The sequence below is a fragment of the Jaculus jaculus genome, chromosome 2 (assembly GCF_020740685.1).
Source record: "Jaculus jaculus isolate mJacJac1 chromosome 2, mJacJac1.mat.Y.cur, whole genome shotgun sequence".
Lineage (NCBI taxonomy): Eukaryota > Metazoa > Chordata > Mammalia > Rodentia > Dipodidae > Jaculus > Jaculus jaculus.
Window position 1 is genome coordinate 172410409 of NC_059103.1, and position 25889 is coordinate 172436297.

The window sequence follows — 25889 nt, forward strand, 5'->3', positions numbered from 1 at the left end:
TCTCTCTCTCTCTCTGCTTCTTTCTCTCTCTGTCTGCCTGTCACTCTCAAATAAATAAACAAAAAAAATTTTTTAAGTCATATTCTCAAGATAAGTATGTGTGTTTGTGTGCATGCACACACATACATGTGTATCCATGTGGGTACATGCAAATGTATTCACAATGGTGTTTTCTTTTCTTTTTCTTTTTCTTTTTTTTTTTTTGCTTTTTCGAGGTAGGGTCTCAGTCTAGCCCAGGCTGACTTGGAATTCACTATGGTGTCTCAGGGTGGCCTCAAACTCACAACGATCCTCCTACCTCTGCCTCCCAAGTGCTGGGATTAAAGGCGTGCGCCACCACGCCCGGCACAATGGTGTTTTCTGAGAGATAAAATTCTGGAGACAGACAGAAGGTAATAAATCACAGAGAGAGAGAGAGAGAGAGAGAGAGAGAGAGAGAGAGAGAGAGAGAAAATGAAATGAAACACTAGAGAGCTGAGAAATGATTCTATTCTCAGAAAACTAACCCTGTAACTGTATCAAGTTGTGGCAACAGGCATGCCAATAAGAGGATTTTATTATTTGCCTTACTTGAGCCTAGCCTATATTTCTATTTAATTGCTCCTCTCGTTTGCTTAGATAATAATTATAAGACAAACTTTCAAATAAAGTAAAATTGCTCTTCTCCTCTCTGCAGACAGGTTAGGAGGCAGGTTAAGGCAAGTTCTCCTATCCCTCATGCCATTCTTTAGAGTTCAGTGCACTGATCCACTTTGAGAAGACTGTGCTTATCTGAGAACTTGCCATAATTTTTTTTTTTTATTTTCTTGCCACAATTTTTGAAGATAAGTCAGCTGAGATGGTGGAAGCTTCTTCCCATCTCTGTTTGCTTGTTTATTAGATTAATAGTTAACGTGTGGGTATGTGTGTGTGTGTGTGTGAGAGAGAGAGAGAGAGAGAGAGATTAAGAGACAGAAATGAAGGGTGGAAATGGCTTAATCATTCTATAGGATATACCAATAATTACTTTCAATATTTCTGTGTTAAGTCTCTAGACTTAAACATAGTCACTACCCAATCTCTGCCATTGGCCAAGAGATCCTAGCAAGGAAGGTTCATTATGTAAGATAACAAAGCAAAGCAAACATCTTTTGACTGGCTCAGTAATACCTTCTTTTTGTTGTTTCTCAAGGTAGGGTCTTGCTTTGGTCCAGGCTGACCTGTAATTCATTGTAGTGAATGTCTCAGGCTGGCCTCAAACTCACAGAATTCTCCTACTTCTGCCTCCTGAGTGCTGGAATTAAATGTATGTACCACCACACCTGGCTCAGCAATACCTTCTAATATCCAGTGGAAATTTCCCTCTGCCTATACTCACTAGGACAGTAGTGTCTTGGTCTGAAAAATGAGATAAGGTAGCAAATATGAGAAAAGACTTATTTTATATGGAAATAGTTAAACAAGGAAAATACATGGATTTCTGCCTGTATTTTTTTTTAATTTTTATTTTCTAAAGATTTATTTGAGAGAGTCAGAGAGAGAGAGAGAATGGGCATGCCAGGGCCTCCAGCCACTGCAAAGAACTCCAGATGCAGTGCCACCTTGTGCATCTGGCTTACGTGGGTCTTGGGGAATCGAACCTGGGTCCTTTGGCTTTGCAGGCAAATGCCTTAACTGCTAAACCATCTCCCTAGCCCTAGCTCAAGTTCATAATGGGGAAAACCTGGGAGTTGGGGTATTAAAGGAGCCATAAGCTTCAAATTATGCATGACACAATTTCATGTGCACGAGCAGGATTGTTTTCCACCTCACTTTATTGAGTGCCTGGTACAAGCAGCCCTCAGCCCTCTCTGCGTCTCCAACAGCACTCATGGCCGCCGGCAGCCAAGTCTAACAGACCTTCCAGCCTCGTCCGGGCTTTTCCTCCTCCAGGACAGCTGCTGCTCTCGCCTGCAGGGACGCTTGCCGTCTCTTTGCTGTTGTAAAGATGTTGGGAGGATGTTCTTCCTCTGCTCGCGTACACATACCTCCTTTGGCTCCTCATGAGCCATGCCTGATCCTTTGTGCTGGCCCAGAGCTGGGTGCTGGAGCTCAGAGTTACCCAGGAAGCCCCATCTGTGGCTCTGTGAGAAAGAGCCGGCTCCTAAAGCAAGGGCAAAAGGTGGCTTGAGCAATTGCCCGTTAGGCTGTCTCTCCATAACTACTGCTCTGCCTGGAATGATCTTCAGAGGCATACCTAGGTGGCAGAGAGTAGATTTGAAGGGATGAACTGTACCTTAACACCAGCTTCTCTTTGTTTATTGCCTGCTATGTTCTAAGCTTTCTCCATCCAGCGTACATCGGTGTTTTCTCACTGAGCCTCAAAGCAACCATTGTGTGGTTGAAAAGCTGAGATGGTAAGGAGCAGGAATTGTAGGCAAGATCCATGCTTAGTAAGTGGTGTGAGTGGATGGAAATCTTAAGTCGCAGAGGCTCCCGCTGCTCACTGGGAGCTCCATACCTCGCTGGCTACAGAAGCCATTCAGGAATTGTCCTTGTGCAGATGTCCTTGCTGTCTGGCAGTGGGAACGAAATTTCTGAAAGCCAGTTAAAATATGTGGTGCTTATACATTAGACCATAAGGCACTTAGGGGTGGGGAAGGAAGCAATAGCAATTAGCTTTAACTTGATATAAGTAAATCAAACACGCAAGCAAGGTTCTCCAAGTCTTACAAGTTCTTTCATGTAAGCTGCTTGAATAATAAGCATTTCAGGCCATTAAATAGGTTCACATTCTGCTGCTCAGGGAGAATCCCTGTGTCAATTATGCCTCCTGTAGGGAAACATCCACCTAAATTATATTTGTCTTTTGATTGTCTTTGTGTATAAAAGCCCTACTTTATTGAGACACCATGTCAGTGATGAGCCCATATTGTTTTCAGACCATTTTGAGGAAAATACATACTTAACATCCATCCTGTAAATATTTATTGGGCACTTCTGCTTGGCAATCCTTTTTGAGACAGCGATGATTAAAATGTATTTAGAGCAGAGCCTCGCTCACATTTCGAAGCAAGATGAGTGGCTAGCATGTCAAATCGTGAATTTGAGTGGAGAGGAGAGGAGTGTTTCCTGGAGAAGGCACTTCTGAAGGGACGTCATGAGCATGAATTAAAAAGGTACAAAGGGCAGTGCAAGGCAAGGAGATGGCATGTGCCCCCGGGGTAAAGAGATCAAGATGACAATCCATATTTTTGGAACCGTATTTTGTTATTGGGAGCGTACTTTATAAATCTGACAAGACTGCTAACAAACAAAGATGGATGAGGCTCAAGCGTGCAAGTGAGTGAACAGATGAATCCATGCAGAGGAGAGGGGAAGGCAGGAAAGCCCTAGCAAACGAGCTTGTGGGAAAGATTGCTTTCTGAAGGGGAGTCTTGGTGATCGTCGAGTGATGAGAACATGAACCGTATAGAATTTGCTGGTTTCAAGCTCTACAAAGACCCCTGGGTCAAGCCGTTTCCACATGGCACAGGTTGAAGCCATGGGAGTCTAATCGAGGCTGGCTGAGCGGGGAGAGGGTGTCCAAGGGTCTGCAGTCTGCAAACCCACCTCCTTCCCAGTTCTAGAAAGTTCCTTGACTCCTGCCACTTAAATCCACAGGGAAACCTTAGAGCTGCAGGTAGAGCATTTTGGAAATGTTATTTCACTCATTTTGCAGACACCCCCTCTCCCATGTCTGCAGAGGAGCACCACTGAGCCAGACATTGAAGGTAGCCCCCCTCCGCTCCCCTCCTTCTGCTTTAGCACGGTCCTGGATCCACAAATCTTGTTTTGTGGTTTTGTTGGAGACATATATAGTGTGTGTGTGTGTGTGTGTGTGTTTATCCTTACATCAAAGTTTAACATATTCACCCTTTTTCAAAAATTTTTTTGTTTATTTTTATTTATTTATTTGAGAGCAACAGAGAGAGAGAATGGGTGCGCCAGGCCTTCCAGCCACTGCAAATGAACTCCAGACGCATGCGCCCCCTTGTGCATCTGGCTAACGCGGGTCCTGGGGAATCGAGCCTCGAACCGGGGTCCTTAGGCTTCACAGGCAAGCACTTAACCACTAAGCCATCTATCCAGCCCTAACGTGTTCACCTTGATTTTAGCTAATCTATGTATTTTCTCTATTGGATATTGAATCTATTGGAAAAAGTAGATTCTGAATAGCAGGGTTACATAAAGAGAGGGGTAATAGAAATTGCACCCACGTAGTGCCATTTATCCAAGTGGCCCTATTCAATTTACATGTCAGCCCTCCCAGAACACTTGCAAGGACATGTAGGGGACTTTCCTTTAAGCACTTTAAGAATCATATTTTAAAGCGGGGTGTGGTGGTGCACGCCTTTAACCCCAGTAATCAGGACGTAGAGGTAGGAGAATCGCCTTGAGTCCGAGGCTGCCCTGAGACTCCTTAGTGAATTCCCGGTCAGCCTGGGCTAGAGCAAGGCCCTACTTCGAAAAACAAAACAAAACAACAACAGCAAAATTATATTTTAAGTTGGCTTGCCAAATAGTAGATACTTGTGCTTGTGAGAGTGAATTCCGGGCCAGCTTGGGGCAGGAGACATAGTTGGTGAGGGACTAGCCCTTGGAAAACAAGTGACAGGCAGGGGAAAGACCAGGTTGGAGAGAGATGGAAACGCAAAGTCGGCCCCTTATTAACTGCTTGGTGGCAGGGTACAAAGGCAAAAAGTGATGAAAGGGTAACACAGTTTTGCCAACTGGGTGGTGACGTACCCCGAGGGAGGACAGGACAACACTGTGGCCTGGTTCTGGGGTAGTGGAGATAGGCCAGGTACTGAGTTCAGTTAGAAAAACCCATTCACTGGGCAGAACTGCCTACACATAGAGCAAGTTGGCCGTTCACCAGGGATCATTTGCACAGTGCGTTACCCCGTTTTATAGTAATCCGTGTAAAAACAATACATATTTGAAATGAATCACAAGTCAAAAAATGAACTGAAGCCAAGTATGGCGGTACACACCTTTAATTCCAGCACCCCAGAGGCTGTGGCAGGAGGATAGCCATGAGTTTGAAAGTGGCCAAGGCTACAGAGTGAATTCTACCCTACCTGGAACTCCCCCCCTCAAAATAAGAAATAGTAATGAACTGTCCTAAATACTAAAGTCTGCTCAGTGAATCATGCAATGCTAGTGAGACCGTTTTGCTGTTTCTCTTTCAAATAAGAAAGTGGACGAGAGGAGGTTCCCCCAGTTAGCATTGACTTCCAAAGAGACAGAAGCCACAATGCACAGGCACGCACTGTCTTGAAAATCCCCTCGCTGCTTTAGAGCTCAGCTGTTTCGAAGCAATGAACATCGCAGGTTTTCATCTGCAGAGTGGGTGCAGCTGGCGATGCGATCGGAGCAATCCCACAGCACACCCAAGCGCGCCTCAGTCATTTACTCACTGTACCACCTTCCCAGGCCCAAGCCTCGGTGGCTTCCGGTACCAACCGACACATTTCACAGCCAATTGTGAAACCAGCCTCATGCTCTGTATTCCATATGACTTAACTTTGGTTTACAGTAATCTTTCCTGTATACAGAGTTTTAATAAGAATCCTGTAGGGCTGGAGGGATGGCTTAGCGGTTAAGGCACTTGCCTGCAAAGGCAAAGGACCTAGGTTCGATTCCCCAGGACCCACGTTAGCCAGATGCTCAAGGGGGTGCATGAGTGTGGAGATCATTTGCAGTGGATGGAGGCTCTGGCACACCATTCTCTCTATCTTTCTCTCTGTCTGAAATAAATAAACATTTTAAAAATATAATGATAATCCTGTAGTTTTCAGTCATCACCATGTCATTATAGCATTTGTGTATGTGGACCCCAATATGGGTTTACTCTTGTTTGAGGGTGTGCACACGTTCATGTGCGTGAGCATGCTTGTGGAGGCCAGAGAACCGCAGGTATCCATCCTTAGTTGCTGGAACCTCCCCTCCCCTTGGGTAAGGTCTTGCTGTAGTCCAGGCTGACCTGGAATTTACTCTGTAGTCTCAGGGTGGCCTTGAACTCACGGCGATCCTCCTACCTCAGCCTCCCAAGTGCTGGAATTAAAGGCGTGTGCCACCACGCCCGGCTTGCTGGGACCTTTTTTGAGGCAGGGTTTCTTACTGGCCTGGAACTCATCAAGTAGCCTGAATGGCTGGCCAGCAAGCTCCAGAACTTTTCCTGCCTCCATGTAGGCACTGGGGATTGAATTCAAGTCGCATGCTTATAAGGCAGTCATTTTACCAGCTGAGCTATCTCCCCAGCCCCAAAGTTATTTCTGATTTTAATTTTTATTTATTTATTTATTTATTTATTTATTTATTTATTTTCAAGGAGAGAGAGAGAAGGAGGAGGAGGAGGAGGAAGGGGGCATGCCAGGGCCTTTAGCCACTGCAAACGAAATCCAGATACATGTGCCCCTTTGTGTATCTGGCTTTTAATTGGGTTCTGGGGAATCAGACCTGGGTCCTTTGGCTTTGCAGGCAAGCACAGCCACTAAGACGTCTCTTCAGCTCCCAGAGTTCTTTCTTTATCTCTCTGTGTGGGGGTTATGAGTGTGTGTGCCATGGCGCACACATGGAGGTCAGAGTCAAGCTTTGAGTTGTCTGTGCTTCTTCTCTGAGCAGGCTCTCTTGCCACTACAGATGAACACAACTCAGCTGGCCCATGAGCTTCAGGTTCTCCTGCCTCCACATCCCACTGATGTAGGTAGGCACACTGAGATCACAGATGCATGTGCCGCTTTGCAACTGGCTTTATGTGGGTGCTGGGGAATTGAACCCAGGACAGCAGGCTTTACAAGCAAGCACCTTTAAATACTGAGCCAGCTTCCCAGCTCCCCTCCCCAACTTTTTAAAAATAAATTTATTTTTATTTATTTATTTGAGAAAGATAGAGAATGAGGTGCAGAGAGAGAGAGAGAATGGGCACTTCAGAGCCTCCAGCCACTGCAAGCAAGCTCCAGACACATGCACCACCTTGTGCATCTGGCTTCCCTGGGTCCTGGGGAATCGAATGTAGGCTGTTAGGTTTTGCAGGCAAGTGCCTTAACAGCTAAGTATCTCTCCAGCCTCCTATTTTATTTATTTATTTATTTATTTATTTTTTTGAGGTAGGGTCTCACTCTGGTCCTGGCTGACCTGGAATTAAATCTGTAGTCTCAGGGTGACCTCGAACTCACAGCGATCCTCTTACCTCTGCCTCCCAAGTGCTGGGATTAAAGGTGTGCGCCACCACACCCGGCTCTCTAATTTTTTTTAAAGCTGTTTTTTGTTTGTTTGTTTTCTTTCTTTGAGGTAGGGCATTGCTGTAGTCCACGTTGGCCTGAAATTCACTATGTAGTGTCAGGATGCCTTGTACTCACAGTGATCCTCCTACCTCTGCTTCCCAAGAGTGCTGGGATGAAAGGTGTGTACCACCACACAGCACTAAGTGGCATTCTTAAGTTGTGCTCTTTATTATTATTTTTTATCATTGTTGTTTTTGTTTCTTTGAGACAATACCTCACTCTAGCCTAGGCTAACCACATCTCGCCCTGTAGTTCAGATGGGCCCTGAACTCTGGGAAATCCTCTCACCTCAGCCTCCTAAGTGCTTCAATTGTAGTTGTGACTCACTGCACCTGGCTGATACGTTTTACACAAAGAAAACAATTTCTTTGAGAACTCACGTTCCAATGATGTAAATATACTTCTGCAAATTTAATTCTCCATGGTTTTTGGTTTTTCGAAGTAGGTCTCACTCTAGCCTGGGATGACCTGAAATTTATTATGGAGTCTCAAGGTGGCCTCAAACTCACAGCGATCCTCCTACCTCTGCCTCCTGAGTGCTGGGATTGAAGGCGTGTGCCACCATGCTCAGCTTCTCTCCATGGTTCTTTTTTTTTTTTTTAATTTTATTTATTTATTTATTTGAGAGCGACAGACACAGAGAGAAAGACAGATAGAGGGAGAGAGAGAGAGAATGGGCGCGCCAGGGCTTCCAGCCTCTGCAAACGAACTCCAGACGCGTGCGCCCCCTTGTGCATCTGGCTAACGTGGGACCTGGGGAACCGAGCCTCGAACCGGGGTCCTTAGGCTTCACAGGCAAGCGCTTAACCGCTAAGCCATCTCTCCAGCCCTCCATGGTTCTTTTTGAAGGACAAAGGAAACCGTTCAGGAGGCTTTTAAGCCCCAGAGCCCAGCTGACCATTGTGGATTGATTATGCAGCTTGATGATTCTATATGCATGCTTTGGGCTTCTCTCCAGTTTTGAATTAAGCTCCACTCACAAATAGTGATTTAATTCAAGTTTGATAGCATGTTTTCATTCCAAATTTTTTGGAGGAGGCTGGCTTTGTACCTGCTCTATGACGATGCATCCTCACAGATGAACACTATCCATTTGTTTGTGTGTGCGTTTAGTCATGTTCATGGGTGAATGTGGGCATGCGCCAGGCACTTGTGGTGGTCAGAGGACAGGCTTCTCAGGCATTGCTCATTGTCTCTCCACCTCACTGGAGGCAGGGTGTCTCTTATAAGCTGTGTAAGAGTGGGCATGCGCCATGCATTTGTGGGTTGGCCAGACAATAGTGTTCTCAGTTGTTGGCTCCTTGCCCCTCTACCTCATGTGGGCAGGATTTCTCAGAAGCTTCTCAGAATTCTTTTTGTCACCACCCATCTGGCCATTAGTGTGCTGGGCTTACAGAAGCCATGGCTTCTGGCTTTTTACGTGGGGTGTGTAGATTGAACTGGTACTTAGGTTAGGGTTAGGGTTTATCCACCAAACCATTTCTTCAACCCCAGTCCTTGCTGTGTTTATACCTTCTTGGGCTGGGCTCGTCTGAGACCTAAGATGTTCAACCTGTTCTGTGGGGACAGCTGTTCTAATCTCAGAATTACACAAGCCTCCTGTCTCTTGTGAATCTTCTTCTCTCCTTCAGAAATGACTGCACGAAGTGGAATTTCATTTTCTGATGTCTCCTAATCTAGGCTGTCTCCATACTTGTAAATACATATCAAAAGTAAACTTTGGAGCTGGAGAGATGGCTTAGTAGTTAAGGCATTTGCCTACAAAGCCAGTACCCACATAAAGCCTGATGAATGAGGTGGCGTATGTATCTGGAGCTCACTTGCAGTGGCTGGAGGCTCTGGCACGCTCATTCCCTTTCTCTGCCTAGCGTGGTGGTGCACACCTTTAATTCCAACACTCGGGAGGCCGAGGTAGGAGTATCACTGTGAGTTTGAGGCCAGCCTGAGACTACAAATTGAATTCTAGGTCAGCCTGGACTACAGTGAGACCCAACTTTAAAAAAAAAAGGAAGGAAAAAAGTAAATTTGGGGCTGGAGAAATCGATCAGTGGTTAAAGGTGGTTGCTGGCAAAGCCTGCCCGCCTGGGGTTCAATACTCCAGCACCCACAGAAAACCATATGCAAAAATGGTGCAAGCATCTGGTATTCCTTTATAGTACCAAGAGACCCTGGCGCGTGCACACACACACACACACACACACACACACACACACACAAATAAAACTGCACCTTTAATTCCAGCACTCGGGAGGCAGAGGTAGGAGGATCGCCGTGAGTTCAAGACCACCCTGAGACTCCATAGTGAATTCCAGGCCAGCCTGGGCCAGAGTGAGGCCCTACCTCGAAAAAAATCAAAACAAAACACAACAACAATAAAACTGTTTTAGAAAGGCGATTTGATTACAAACCAAACCAAGCCTCTTGAGAGGTCCCCACTTTGAAAACAACTTTCGAGAGCTGGCGAGCGTTGAGTCTCAGTCTGAGCCAAGCCTGAGAGCAAGCTGGCTCCTTGCTTAGCAGGACCAGATGTGAGGGGGCATGTGGGGTGCGGGGTGTGTGGGCCAGGGACCTCCCAGATTCTCTCATTTCCTCAGCTTCACTTGCCTGGCAAAACGAGTTGTTTCAGAAGGAGGTGCTGGAACTGTGGTCGCGGAGAATTCCTTTTCATCTTCAACTTCCGTTAGGATATCTTTATGTGATAAAAGCTTCACCGTGTATGAAGGCTAGGCATTTTGAAAAATTGTGAAATGCAAGTACTCTTTGAAGTTGAATATTTGCTCAGGCCGAAAATAATAATTTTCAGTAATAATTAAACCCATTCTGGTGGGTTCACCACCCCTGAGGAGACTCTTTCTTGTGAATGACTAGGGTGGTCTGAGGTGCCCCTGCCTTCCTTAAAGGAAGGGTCAAGGTCAGGACTGGAGGGTTTTTTCTTTGTTTTTTTTTTCAAATTATTTATTTATTTATTTGAGAGCAACAGACACAGAGAGAAAGACAGATAGAGGAATAGAGAGAGAATGGGTGCGCCAGCGCTTCCAGCCTCTGCAAACGAACTCCAGATGCGTGCACCCCCTTGTGCATCTGGCTAACGTGGGACCTGGGGAACCGAGCCTCGAACCGGGGTCCTTAGGCTTCACAGGCAAGCGCTTAACCGCTAAGCCATCTCTCCAGCCCAAAGCACCCAGAGGTTTTTTACAAAGCACTCAGAGGTTGGAAATTGCTTCCCAGCCCCAACCCCTGTCTCTCTCAGCTATTGTTGGGTTTTCTTCTTCCTTTTCTTCTTCTTCTTTTCCTCCTTTTTTGAAGAAAACCCAACAGATTGCCTTTTTTATTGCGGGGGGTGTGGGGCGGAGAGAATTAGTCCATCAGGGCCTCCAGCCACTGCATCCAAACTCCAGACACATACGCCCCCTTGTGCACATGCGCAACCTTGCGCTCTTGCATCGCTGTGTGTCTGGCTTACGTGGGACCTGGAGAGTCTTTAGACATGAGTCTTTAGACTTCACAGGCAAGCGCCTTAACCACAGCCTTCTCTCCAGCCTGGGTCTTTCTTCTTTTTGGTCCGCATTGTTAAATATTACTCATGTCTCAAATCCAGTACCATGTCTTTTATGAAAACTGTGTAGTGCCATGTCTACAGCAGCATTTCCACCTTTTCCTATCTTTTCTCAGTTATTTATTTTTAACTTCTGTGATCTCCTTTCCCCCTCCACCTGGAAGACAGCTCATACCTCAAGACCTACTTCCCCAGATCTCACCTGGCCGAGGCCTTCCTGTCTTCCCTGGTTGAGCCAGGACTGGCTCCTGGGCTTGGATCTTGTGTGTGGCACTTGTAAGTTGCCACTTTCACTTGGTCCTCCAGTTCCATTGTCCACGTACTTATTGACACAGTGAGTTTTATTTATTTATTTATTTATTTGAGAGTGACAGACACAGAGAGAAAGACAGATAGAGGGAGAGAGAGAGAATGGGCGCGCCAGGGCTTCCAGCCTCTGCAAACGAACTCCAGACGCGTGCGCCCCCTTGTGCATCTGGCTCACGTGGGACCTGGGGAACCGAGCCTCGAACCGGGGTCCTTAGGCTTCACAGGCAAGCGCTTAACCGCTAAGCCATCTCTCCAGCCCAATACAGCGAGTTTTTGAGAGCAACTATGGACTGCCTTGTAGGGCATCAATTCTTTCTTATAAAGCACCATCATTTGAGAAACAGAGTTCTCTTTAACCACGTGTCCTTCTTCTAAGCTATTTGAGGTAGGACAACGTTAGAGTTTTGAGCCAGAACGGAGCAATAACTTCTAGTCTGAGGTGCCTATAATGCCTTTTCCGCAGCACTGCCCGCAAGAGGACCAGTGTGTCAAGTGATGGAATAGAGAACACAAAACTGGAACCAATAATCAATAATTCATGAAGTAAAGGAGTCCAAAGTATTTACCAAAGCGCTGTCTATATCTTTCATTCAGAAAATCCTCAGAAGCCGCCAAATACTTTTGTGTCATTCGTAGATTTATATTGTGGGCCAGAGATAAAATAGATAAAGTTAATCCCCCTGAGTCCCCATGGGCTCACTGGAGGAGTCTTAGTCCAGCCAAGTAGGCTGGGGGGCAGTTGGAAGCCAGGGTATGTGTACAGGCTCATACACATTGGGTTTACATACCGGATATGACCTACTATTGACATTAGCTCACCACTGGCAGTTTGAAATCAAGTTTGCAGGTCAGAACCAGCATTCTTTATTTATTATTTTATATTTATTTATGTATGAGAAAGACAGGGAGCATATGAATATGCCAAGGCCTCTAGCCACTGAAAATAAACTCCAGATGCATGTGCCACTGTATGCATCTTGCTTATGTGGTTACTGACGAACTGAACCTGGGTCCTCAGGCTTCGCAGGCAAGTGTCTTAAACTACTAAGGCATCTTCCCAGTCTCAGCATCCTTTTTTCTTAAAGTTTTTGTTCATCTTTTATTTATTTATTTGAGAGTGACAGACACAGAGAGAAAGGCAGAGAGAGAGAATGGGCACGCCAGGGCCTCCAGCCAATGCAAACGAACTCTAGACATATGCGTCTCTTTGTGCATCTGGCTAACGTGGGTCCAGGGGAATCGAGCCTCGAACTGGGGTCATTAGGCTTCACAGGCAGGCACCTGACTGCTAAGCCATCTCTCCAGCCCCAGTCCCAGCATCCTTAACAAATGAAATCCAACAATATAGGAAATTGCCATACATGGAATATAGTCATGGGTCATGATGTATAATGTTGTTCTTAATCTAAGTTTGTGTCAATCTGTTGTGAAATCTATATATTTTCTTCAATATAGAGATACAAATATTTATATTTTCTTCTAGAAGTGAGAGGGTAAGGGAAAATGTTAGATTTATTCGAAAGTGAATCCTAAGAAGGATGTCATTTTAAATCATATTGGGGAGGCTACTGCAATCAGTTATGGAGAGTAAACAGTAATAATATTATTGATTAGTACAGCTTCCAGAACTTTGGAGAGTCATTTTGTTTTAATCACATATGTGTTCACAATTTCAGCCATCATAATTCTGGATTGTGTTTGGAAAACAAAATGTTCTTTGTATGTAGACAGAACTCTGCAGGTTCCAACCTCAACTTGGCCCTTAATAAAATGCAGTGGTTTAAGCCAGGTGCACACCTTTCATCCCAGCCCTTGGGAGGCAGAGGTAGGAGAATTGCCTTGAGTTCAAAGCCACCCTGAGACTACAGAGTGAATTCCAGGTCAGCCTGAGACAGAGTGAGACCCTACTGTGAAAATTCAAAAAAAAAAAAAAAAAAAAGCAATGGTTTGAGTATGTCCCCCTGAAAGTTCATGTGTTGGATACTTAACCCCTAAATTCATGAGTTAATATATTAGGAGGCGGGGTCTTCAGGAATGCTTAGAATTGGATCAGGCTATGAGACTTTGATGGCAGTAGTGATGTTATAAAAAGAGAAAGAGGGCTGGAGAGATGGCTTAGAGGTTAAGAGCTTGCCTGTGAAGCCTAAGGACTCCGGTTCGAGGCTCAGTTCCCCAGGTCCCACGTTAGCCAGATGCACAAGGGGGCGCACGCGTCTGGAGTTCGTTTGCAGAGGCTGGAAGCCCTGGCACGCCCATTCTCTCTCTCTCCCTCTATCTGTCTTTCTCTCTGTTCCTGTCGCTCTCAAATAAATAAATAAATAAAAACAAAAATTTTAAAAAGAGAGAGACACTGAGCTAGCATGCTTGTTCTGTCTCCCCAGGGGGTGTCCCCACCATGTTCTGATGCAGCAAGAAGGCTGTTACTATGAGCCCTTTATTTTGGGCATAGCCTTGAAATAAACAATAAAGATTATATGTATATTTATATATAATGTGTATGTATATACAAGTCTGTGGTATTCAGTTACGGCAACAGAAAACAGCCTAAACCACAAACTGAGTGACTATGGGGGAGGGGACTACTTAATATGTGTGTGTGTTTCTTAAATTAAAAACAAAAAAAAGGCGTGGTGGCGCACACCTTTAATCCCAGCACTTGGAAGGCAGAGGTAGGATTGCGGGAGTTTGAGGCCACCCTGAGACTACATAGTAAATTCCAGGTCAGCCTGGAGTAGAGCAAGACTCCACCTCGAAAACCCCGCTCCCCCCAAAAAAGTTATTTATTTGCAAGGAGAGAGAGAGAGTGGGTACACCAGGGCCCGTTACCACTGCAAACGAACTCCAGACAGGGATCATTTTGTGCATCTGGCTTTACATGAATACTGGGGAATCAAACCTGAGCCTTCAGGCTTTGCAAGCAAGCATCTTTAACCACTGAACCATCTCTCCAACACCTGCTCATGTGTTCCTTGTTCTCAGAAGTGAGCATTGCAAAGAAAAAGGTTCTGAGTTGTCTGCAATGTTGTTTATGAAGTGTGTATATTTAGGACAGGGCCTGGCACATACTTTGCTCTCAAAAAATTGGTGGCTGTTAATGTTTGTGCTTGGGCCAGAATCACGTGATAAAGAAAATCATGAGATCACCAGCAAGTTCTTTCTTCTTTATTTATTTTTGTTTTTTTGAGGTAGGATCTCATACTAGCCCAGGCTGACCTGGAATTCACTCTGTAGTCTCAGGGTGGCCTCAAACTCATGGCGATCCTCCTACCTCTGCCTCCCATGAAGGTTTTATTTGTGTGTGTGTGTCTATGTGTGTCTGTCTGTCTGCACACATGTATTTGAGGGCCTCTTGCTGTTATAAACAAATGCCAGACAGGCTTGATGTGGGTGCTAGGCATTTGAATCCAGGCCAGCAAGTGCCATTAACCACTGAGCCATTTCTCCTCCTCAGTCATGCAAGTTTTAAAATTTTGCTTCTTTGATTTTGAAAATCAGGGGAAAAGCTCAGAACCCACTTAGACTAGAGGGTTTGTTTATTCCATCTATTTCACTGACAGCTCTTAGAGTGGAGTCCCTTTTGGAGCTGATGGGACTGACCTTGCGGACAGGGGAAGTAAATGTTTGAGACCAGGCATGTTGCATTCTCCATGATGGGCAAGCAGCTTCGTATTCTCTTCCCTGTCTCTCCGCTGCAGATGGGGAAACCCAAATACAGAGAGATTTTTTTAACTCACTGAAAGTCTCAGGGCCTGGTGAGAAGAGACCAGGAGATTCATTAAAATCTCTGCGCTTCTCCCTGTGGCCTGGTTGCCACCCTGTAAAAGGACCTGTAATATCATCACCCCAAATATGTGAACTGTTCCAGCGCCTCAGTCTTTTCAAAACAGCACCTCAGTAGGCCAAGGTGCGGGCACACTGAATCACAGCAGTGCCCAGAGATGTTTTCAGTATTCCAGCTTCATTTATTGCACCAGTCCAGACAGAATCCACACCTTTCAGAAGAGGGGCAGTTCTTATATCAATTACGCCACTCCGTTTAATCTCCAACAATATATACAAAAAATAATTAAAAGGAGTCATCATAATTTTACCGAGCATAAGGAGCTTAATTAAGGTGCAGGAATTAGCATTTCCTTTGACTGCATTCCAGCATAATATTATACTTACAATCAGCGTGAAGGATTCAGCCTTCAAAAGTCTTGAATTTAAAAACCTGTTAACAGACCACTGATGATCTGCAGGAGATAAAAACAGAAGATAACAAAAGGATTCACCACCCTGTCTCCTATGAGAATTAAAATAGAATCGGACCCCTGTGATTCCCTATGCAGAGAGTAACCAGCAAGAAATAGGCACAGAAAGCATTCCACATCCATGCATATGTCAAGTTAACCTCTTATTTTCTTTTTTTTTTAAATTTTATATTTATTTGAGAGCGACAGACACAGAGAGAAAAACAGATAGAGGGAGAGAGAGAGAATGGGCGCACCAGGGCTTCCAGCCTCTGCAAACGAACTCCAGACGCGTGCGCCCCCTTGTGCATCTGGCTAACGTGGGACCTGGGGAATCGAGCCTCGAACTGGGGTCCTTAGGCTTCACAGGCGAGCGCTTAACCGCTAAGCCATCTCTCCAGCCCTCTTATTTTCTTAAAAGGGTTAACTTTGGAACTTTCCGTCTTCTTGGTACTTGCTGGATACAGGCATGTTTTCTTGTTTGCCTCCTGTCTATCCCAGCACTCCAGTCCTTGCCATTCCTTGTGGAGGAACTCCAGTCCCCTGCCTCATTGAACTGCATTCCCTTGCAGTTAACAAGATCCTTACCATTGAAGAACGGACTGTGATAGCAATTTCTGGGGATGATTTATTGCTAAATTTTCACAGTCAATGGCAGCACTTGAAAGTGCAGCTATTGGCATCAGACAGACCTAGATTCAAATCTCAGTTGGCAGGTTACCAGCTTCGTGATTTCCACAAGTAGCTCTGCCTCTCCGTCGCTTCTGAACCTCATGAGGTGCGTGCAAGGGTTAGAGCAGGCATACCACGTGAGCCCAAGGCTTGGCATGAGCATGCAGTTCTCAATTAGAGCATTATTATCCTCACCCCAAGAGCGTTTGCGGTTTAGTGCCAAGACATGCCGATGCCTTAATAAGAAGGAATGAGTGTTTCTGGGTGGGATTCTAGGCCTCAGGGCAAGCAGACGTGGGTAGGTAACTGGTCCTTCTATGCATGGCATTGTGTCCCTCCCTGGGGGAAAGTCTTGGGAGAGAAGAGTCTGTCACATGGACTTCATGTAGTGGTCATAGGATGTCCATGACAGATGGCGTGCTTTCTAAGGCTGCACGTGAAATGGTGATCCAGATACACCCAAAGGACCCAGTCATTTTATTTTGCCAAAGAACCAAGGTAACCACATGTAGACCCAGGAGGTGGCTCCCCAGACCCCACCTGGGAGCTTGTTAGAAATACGAATTTTGGGTCCAGGGAGATAGTTTAGTGGATCAAGTAAGTGCTAACCTCACAAGCATGTGGACCCGAACAAAACTCTCATTCTCTCTGAAGATGCCAGGCATGGTGGCATATCTCTCATCCCAGTGCTGGGGAGGTAGACACATCCCTGGAGCAAAATTGGTGAACTCCAGGTTGATGACTAACCCTGTCTCAAAATGAGGTGGGCTGTATTCCTGAGGAGCAACACCCAAGATTGTTCTCTGTTCTCTAAGCACACCTGCACAAACCAAGCACCCGCACGTGTACGTGCATGCAGGCAAAGGTCACACAATCACACATGTTAAAAAGATGGGAAAAAAAGAAGAAGAGCTGGGCCAGGGAGAAAGCTCAACAGTTAAGACTCTTGCTTCAAAGCCTAACAGCCTGGGGTTTGATTCCCCAGTACCCACATAAAGCCAGATGCACAAAGTGGTGAAGTGTCTGGAGCTCATTTGCAAGAGGTAGAGGCCCTGGTGCGCTCATTCTCTCTCTCTCTCTCTCTCCTTGCAAACAAAAAAAAAAAAAAATTTTTTTTTGTTTGGTTTTTCGAGGTAAGGTCTCACTCTGGCCCAGGCTGACCTGGAATTCACTATGTAGTCTCAGGATGGCCTCGAACTCACGGTGATCCTTCTACCTTTGCTTCCCGAGTGCTGGGATTAAAGGTGCACACCACCATGCCTGGCCATAAAAAATATTTTTTTAAAAGACTCACTTAAAAAAAAAAAGGAGAGGGCTGGAGAGATGGCTTAGCAGTTAAGTGCTTGCCTGTGAAGCCTAAGGACCCCGGTTCGAGGCTCAATTCCCCAGGACCCACGTTAGCCAGATGCACAAGGGGGCGCACGCGTCTGGAGTTCATTTGCAGTGGCTGGAAGCCCTGGCGCGCCCATGCTCTCTCTCTCTTGCTATGTCTCTCTCTCTGCCTCTTTCTCTCTGTCTGTTGCTCTCAAACAAATAAAAATAAACAAAAATTAAAAAAAAAAAAAGAAGAAGAAATACAGATACTTGGCCATACTCCAGACCTCCAGAGTCAGACCGTCTGAGACTAGTTGAAGAGCTCCATTTTATAAGAGCACTTGCTATACAGAAGCCGTTAAGCTGAGGGAGGCCATAAGCTTTGGGGCCCGTTATTATCCACTGGAGAATGTGTGTGGCCCTCATTCCCATGCTCTTTGCTCTGACATGTCAAGGATACATAGCCCTAGTCTGGAGACTTTTGGCTCCATTGCTAGCAATGTGACATTAACAATTATATCAATTCCATTCTCATTTGGTTAGAAATGCTCCTATATCTTCTGTTTGCAATTTCGTTCCTTTCTTTCTATCTTTCTCTCTCTCTTTTGTTTTTTTGTTTGGTTTTTCGAGGTAAGGTTTCACTCTGGTCCAGGCTGACCTGGAATTTACTATGTAGTCTCAGAGTGGCCTCGAATTCACGGTGATCCTACCTCTGCCTCCCAAGTGCTGGGATTAAAGGCGTGTGCCACCATGCCCAGCTGAATTTTGTTTCTTTTGATACTGCAAGCTAGTTGTATATTTTGGGATTGTTCTTTTGTGTGTAAATTGCCAAGATTAGTAAGAACTGTCTTCATCCTATTTTGTTTCTTTTAAAATGGGCAAGAAGCTTTAGAGAAAAGAAAAATGAAGAACTCATTCAAAAACAAAGCAGATTAAAGATAATAGTCACATTCATTACTATTTATCAATGCATGTGTTCTGTGTCTACCCTGAAAGAGCCACAGGACCAGAGACTTGGTCATGCTTTTTGTCCTTGTCCATTGTGAGGACATTGCTGGCATGCAGTACACCTTTGGTGTTTATATTTGTTGATTGTGAGATTAGGCATCCTAACGTGTTTGTATATTGCATCACATTTTTAAATCTTTTTTTTCAGATGACATTTTTTTAAGGTAGAGGAGCTATGAAAAAAAATAGGACCTCGTAATGTAGTAATTCATGAAATCTAAAACAAGTGCTTGATCTAAGTACCTCAGTTTACCTTAATTTTTAGATAAAACATTTACTTTCCTTTATTGAAAAGAAAACTGTAAGATTATCTTGCAGAGCAGTCAGTGATGAGTTAAGGACTTCAATTTCCTTAAATTCAGTGGTCTACTTCACTCTAAAATGCTAAGAGCATGTTGGCTTGTTGAGAATGTAAGTTTACATGTTTCTCTGGCATGTCCATGTGTGTGTGGTGTGCTTGTGTGGGTGCGTGTAAGTGTGCATGTGAAGGCTAGAGGTTGATACCAGTCACTCTCTACCTTGTTGTTTTGAGATAGTCTCATAATGAACCTGGAGATCACCAATTCATCTAGACCAGCTAGCCGACAGGCATTATGGGTCCTACTCTCTCTGCCTACCCAGCGCTGGAATTACAAACAGACACTGCCATGCCTGGCTTTTTACTTATTTATTTATTTATTTGAGAGTGACAGACACAGAGAGAAAGACAGGTAGAGGGAGAGAGAGAGAATGGGCGCACCAGGGCCTCCAGCCTCTGCAAACGAACTCCAGATGCGTGCGCCCCCTTGTGCATCTGGCTAACGTGGGACCTGGGGAACCGAGCCTCGAACCGGGGTCCTTAGGCTTCACAGGCAAGTGCTTAACCGCTACGCCATCTCTCCAGCCCGCCATGCCTGGCTTTTATGTGGGTGCTGGGGATGTGATCTGTGGTCCTCAAGCTTACCGAGCTTGCGCGCACGTTACCCACCGACCCAGCTCCGAGCCACAAGTTTACATTTAAAATTATCTCAAATCTAGCATAGCTTTCTGAATGTTGCAAGATATAAAACTGTTTTCCTTGGCTTTTGTCTTCTCATCTAGCTTTAAGTATTTATTTCAAATGCATTAAAGGCTATGAATATCCTAAGAGAAAACTAGGTAAAGAATAAAGCTGGTGAAGATTAAGGAGCAATACAAACAGAAAGAAAGAGTGTTCAACCTTTTTAGCAATCAAGGGATTGCAAATTATAACAATAAGGTGCAAGGTTCTGCACATCAACTTGGAAAGGGAGAGTTTGAGGAACAAGGACACTGTTGTAAGAAATATAAGTTGTTTCATCCTTTCTGAAATGAATATGACAAAGTTAGTTAGTCTAAAAATCTATTGCTCTCTGACCTATTACTTTTGTATTTGAGAATATGCTGTTTATTTATTTATTCATTTATGTTTTTGGTTTCTCTACTTTTGCCTGACCAGTGAACTATGCCTTTAATTCTTGAGAATGTATCTTAATGAAATATAAGAACTACATTTTTCACAAAATTTTAGCTGTAAAGTTGAGTTAGCTGCTGAGATAGCAAACTATTGATTACCATCTAAGTGTGACCAACAAGAATCATACAAAGTGGAACAATGCAGACTGTGACTGCTGGTCACCACGGAGTTCTGTGCAGCCTCAGACAGCAATAAGCTTGTGACCTAGCCGGGCATGGTGGCGCTCGCCTTTAATCCCAGCACCCGGGAGACAGAGGTAGGAGAATTGCCATGAGTTCGAGGTCAGCGTGGGCCAGAGTTAGGCCCTACCTCGAAAAAAAAAGCTTGTGACCCTCCCTGTGGTTAGGTGAGAGAAGGTTCCACAGAGAGGACTGCAGGATAGGATGCAGGGTGTCCAGTTCAACTGAATTCTGAGAAGACAAACAAACAAACAAACAGCAATTTTCCTGTAACATATCCTAAGCATTTGCCAGCTCACAATCCTGGCCGCAGTACAACCCAACTTATGAGCAACTAAGCTGTGTGCACAGAATCCTCAGTCCAGCGTGCAAGTAAGAATCCACACCACACACGCAGATCGCTCCTATCTTTGTGAGGACTTGAATGGGGACAGAAGGGAATAAATACGGGCTGGAGAGATGGCTTAGTGGTTAAGCGCTCACCTGTGAAGCCTGAGGACCCGGGTTCGAGGCTCGATTCCCCAGGACCCACGTTAGCCAGATGCAGAAGGGGGGCGCACGCGTCTGGAGTTCATTTGCAGTGGCTGGAGGCCCTGGTGTGCCCATTCTCTCTCTCTCTGCCTCTTTCTCTGTCTGTCATTCTCAAATAAATAAACAAAAAACAACTTTAAAAAAAAAAAGGGTGTAAATACACAGTACAGGAGTTAAGTACAGTTAAACAGAGTCTGCAGTGGTCAGGTGCTGATGGTGAACTGAGTATGATTAACCCGACTCTGCCTGAGTCCGCTCAGTGTAGCACGCTGTCTTGCCTTGGCTTGCGTCTGGGGCCATGTGCTTAGCATATGAGAGGCTCTAGGTTCAGTTCCCAGCGCCGGCACAGATACACAAACTTCTTGGCGCCCCTGTAGCTTCTTTTCTGAAGTAACGGTGATATAGCAAGGATATTTTGCCCTCCACAAACATCCCTGTGGAGTACTTGGGCACTCCTAGAAAAACTAAGTGGCAGGAAAATGTGTAAGAAGGAGAGCAAGCAGGCAAAAACAAACAAACAAACAAAAAAAACTTAGTGATCTTATAAATGTAGTAAAAAATGAAACTAATAAACAAATCAGATAATGATGTTGCCTAACTTAGATTTATTCCTTTAATAAAAAGAATAAGGGCTGGAGAGATGGCTCAGTGGTTAAGGCACTTCACTCCAAAGCCAAAGGGCCCAGATTCAAATCCCCAAGATCCATATAAGCCAGATACACAAGGTGGTGCATGTGTCTGGAGTTATCTGCAGCGGCTGAAAACGCACACACACAGACACACCCATACACACACACACACACACACAATAAGCTTGAGTTCTGACTGAGTAAATATTAGCAGGAGAATAGCAGTAAGCACAAATCCTTAGCTTGCCAGAGTGGTAGCAAGAAAAATAGGCATACATTTATTTTGCCCATTGAAAAATAACATGCCATTGGGCTGGAGAGATGGCTTAGCGGTTAAGCGCTTGCCTGTGAAGCCTAAGGACCCCGGTTCGAGGCTCGATTCCCCAGGACCCACGTTAGCCAGATGCACAAGGGGGTGCACACGTCTGGAGTTCGTTTTCAGTGGCTGGAGGCCCTGGCGCATCCATTCCCTCTCTGTCTCTCTATCTGCCTCTCTCTTTCTCTCTCTCCCTCTCTGTCACTCTCAAATAAATAAATAAAACTGAACAAACAAACAAAAAAAAATAACATGCCATTGAGTAACTCATTGTGTGTATGTGTGTGTGTGTGTATTTTGAGAGGTCTCATGTAGCACAGGCTGGCCTTGAACTTCCTGTGTAATGAGAATGACCTTGAATTCTTTTTTTTTTTTTTTTCCTTTTGGTTTTTCGAGGTAGGGTTTCACTCTAGTCCAGGCTGACCTAGAATTCACTATGTAGTCTCAGGGTGGCCTTGAACTCACAATGATCCTCCTACCTCTGCCTCCCAAGTGCTGGGATTAAAGGCGTGCTCCACCACACCTGGCTTTTTTTTTTTTAATGTAAGAGAGAGAGAATTGGTGCACCAGGGCCTCAATCACTTAATCCAACTCCAGATGCATGCGCCCCCGTGCGTGCATATGTGCGACCTTGTCCACTTGTGTCACTGCGCATCTGGCTTACCAGGGACCTGGAGAGTCTAACATGAGTCCTTAGGCTTTGCAGGCAAGCGCATTAACCACTGAACCATCTCTCGAGCCTGACCTTGAATTCTTTTTTCCTATTTTTTATTTCATTTATTTATTTATTTGAAAGTGACAGAGAAAGAGGCAGAGAGAGAGAGAGAATGGGTGTACCAGGGCCTCCAGCCAATGCAAATGAACTCCAGATGCGTGCGCCCCCGTGTGTATCTGGCTAACGTGAATCCTGGGGAATCGAGCCTCGAACCAGGGTCCTTAGGCTTCACAGGCAAGCGCTTAACCGTTAAGCCATCTCTCCAGCCCATGACCTTGAATTCTTGATCACCGTGCCTCCACCTCCTAAGTACCAGGATTGCAGGCGTGCACCTCCATGCCCAGCTACGTTACTCTGAACCCCTTTTCTGCTTTTCATGTCGTAGCGGATTACAAGGAGAGCTTTAACACGATTGGGAACATTGAAGAGATTGCATACAACGCTGTTTCCTTTACCTGGGACGTGAACGAAGAGGCAAAGGTGAGTGGAGCAGCGAGCCCATTCTTTCTCCAGATCCTCTATAGGAAAAAAATAAGTGAGCCTCTTCCCCTTTTCCAGAGGTCATGCACATTCTGCTCAATGGTCCTTGGGGGTGGGGTACTGGAGAGAGAGTACTGCTCCTCTGTGGACTCTGACTGTACAGTAAACCAACCTGGACACCCCTCCCAAGTCCCTCAAGCCACACGCTCCATTCAAGAACTGCGGCTGGTAAGGGTATCCCCAAGTCTCCCTCCTCCCTATACTTAGAGCTCCTCCCCAGCCTTGTCTCGGAAGCCTCCAGGGGCAGTTTGTGTTCATGGGTGAGTGACCTGCAGATTGAGGCTTGAGCTGGTAAGGGGGCGATGCAGGACCCACTCTGGTCACTGAGTTTCACCACCATGATTTTCAGCGATTGACTGCTCAACCCTTTTCTGTTCCTCTGAGTATGCGACGGTGACATCTCTGTCTGGGTTTGGATAAACAGCGTATTTGCTCCCTCTCCAGCCACATGACTGACTGCATGCATTTCTCCCAACTTTCTGTTCGGCCCACCCTTCTTTCCCTGTGTTTTTTTTTTTTTAAGCTTCTGATCCTTTAGCCTGATTCTGTACTTATTAGAAGGTTCCAGTTAAAACCTAAGCTTATTTTCTGCTCCAGTAGTGTACCATCTGGGTTAGCGTTAGAAGACTTGGTCTTCAAACTCACAAGGTCAATGTAAACAGCCACTGTAAATGCCCCATTGTTCCCCAGCAAGCACAGAGGCTGGGCAGGAGGGGAAGTGTCTGGAAGCGTGAAGGCAGGCCTTCCAGAACAAAATAATCGCTCAGTGTCTCCTTGCACTCATGTATAAAACAGGGTAGGTGAAATTGTCTTTAGGTCCAAGATTGGTGACCCAAATGGGCACACAGTGACAGAGCGAGGAGGCACAGCTTGAAGAATGTTCTTGGGACCAGGGTTTCCCAGAGCAGGGACCAGACCAGGCCTTGCCACGGGATATGCTGTGTGCGTGGTGTCCATCTCCTTGGCCGAACACCATGTCTCACCCTAAGAGGTCTCATTCTTCAGAGGTTCTTTTTCTTCTTCTTTTTTAAATTTTTATATTTTTATTTATTTGAGAGCGACAGAGAGAGGGGGTGAGCATGGGCACTCCAGGGCCTCCAGCCACTGCAAAGGAACTCCAGATGCGTGCGCCCCCTTGTGCATCTGGCTAACGTGGGTCCTGGGAACCGAGCCTCGAACCGGGGTCCTTAGGCTTCACAGGTGAGCGCTTAACCGCTAAGCCATCTCTCCAGCCCTCTTCAGAGGTTCTTGCCTGGGACTACAGAGTGAGTTCCAGGTCAGCCTGGGCTACAGTGAGACCCTGCCTCAAAATAAAACAAAATCCTCCCACGTCATCTTTCTTTCTCCTCTGTTCTTCACACATGCAGGGTTATACCACACCCACACCACTGCACATACTGCACGCACATGCAAAAGAAAACCCATAAAAGTTAAATCTACTCCATTAGGAAGGCTGAAAAGATTTGAGAAGATAAAAAAAAAAAAAAATCTCCAGATCCTGAGGAATTTCTTTAAAATAGTATTGATTTTATAATGAGCAGACTACAAAAGGCAAAACAGCATGGTGGTTGTTTAAAAAAAAATAAAAAAAGATTTTTTCCACAAAGCCAGGAGTAAAAAGCAGCTGTCTCACACCGGAATTGTTTAGTATTTTGCACACCTTTTTGAGCAGAAGTTGCACTCGCTTCCAAGTTCCTGCTGATGCCACACTGACACCCTCGTTTGTGACATGATACTTTGGTTAGTTTGGCCTCGGACACAAACTATGGTTCAGAATCAATATATATGGACATATTATGCACTTATAAGCTACTTCATATTTAAAAAATTATTTTGATCTTTTCCTCCTATTATGATGGTCTTGTGTAGGTAGTCTCAGGCACTGTGAGGTCATGATATCAAAATAAAAGAGAGACTGATTGAGAGGGGGAGGGGATATGATGGAAAATGGAGTTGCAAAGGGGAAAGTCGGGGAGGGAGGGAGGGTATTACCATGGGATATTATTTTTTTAATTTTTATTAACATTTTCCATGATTATAAAATATATCCCATGGTAATTCCCTCCCCACCCCCACACTTTCCCATTTGAAATTCCATTCTCCATCATATTACCTCCCCATTACAATCATTGTACTTACATATATACAATATCAACCTATTAAGTATCCTCCTCCCTTCCTTTCTCTACCATGGGATATTTTTTATAAGCATGGAAGTTGTTAATAAAAAAAATTCGAAAAGAAAAAAATTATTGGGCTGGAGAGATGGCTTAGCGGTTAAGCGCTTGCCTGTGAAGCCTAAGGACCCCGGTTCGAGGCTCGGTTCCCCAGGTCCCACGTTAGCCAGATGCACAAGGGGGCGCACGCGTCTGGAGTTCGTTTGTAGAGGCTGGAGGCCCTGGTGCGCCCATTCTCTCTCTCTCCCTCTGTCTTTCTGTGTCTGTCACTCTCAAATAAATAAATAAATAAAAATTTAAAAAAAAATTAAAAAAAAAGAAAAAAATTATTTTGGTTTTTCCAGGGTAGGGTCTCTCTCTAGCCCAGGCTGGCCTGGAATTCACTCTGTAGTCTCAGACTGGTCCCCAACTCACAGCGATCCTCCTACCTCAGTCTCCAGAGTGCTGGGATTAAAGATGTGTGCCACCATGCCTGGCAAAATTAAAAATTTTTAGCCATATTTTTGTTGGTGGTGGTTGGTTGATTTTGTTTTTCTGAGAGAGGGTATCACTATGTAGCCCAAGTTGGCCTGGAACTCGTTACACTCCTTTTTTTTTTTTAATTTTTTTAATAATTTTTTTTGGTTTATTTTTATTTATTTATTTGAGAGCAACAGACAGAAAAAGAGGCAGAGAGAGAGAGAGAGAATGGGTGTACCAGGGCCTCCAACTGCTGCAGATGAATTCCAGATGCGTGCGCCCCCGTGTGCATCTGGCTAACATGGGTCCTGAAGAATCGAGCCTCGAACCAGGGTCCTTAGGCTTCACAGGCAAGCGCTTAACCGCTAAGCCATCTCTCCAGCCCTATACTCCTTTTTAATTTTTAAATTTTTTTATCATTTATTATTTGAGAAAGAGAATGGGCACACCAAGGCCTTCAGCTGCTGCAAACAAACTCCAGACGCATTC

At 45.1% G+C, this 25889-nt stretch overlaps 1 protein-coding gene across 1 annotated transcript in view; it reads left to right on the forward strand.

The window, feature by feature from the left end:
* The window catches only part of Grhl2 (grainyhead like transcription factor 2), a 177976-nt gene that overhangs the window by 80973 nt on the left and 71114 nt on the right, over nucleotides 1–25889 (forward strand). Inside the window, exon 7 of the mRNA XM_045143555.1 lies at nucleotides 22610–22704. Within this exon, the coding sequence (XP_044999490.1) occupies nucleotides 22610–22704 (95 nt within the window). The remainder of the gene's footprint in view (nucleotides 1–22609; nucleotides 22705–25889) is intronic.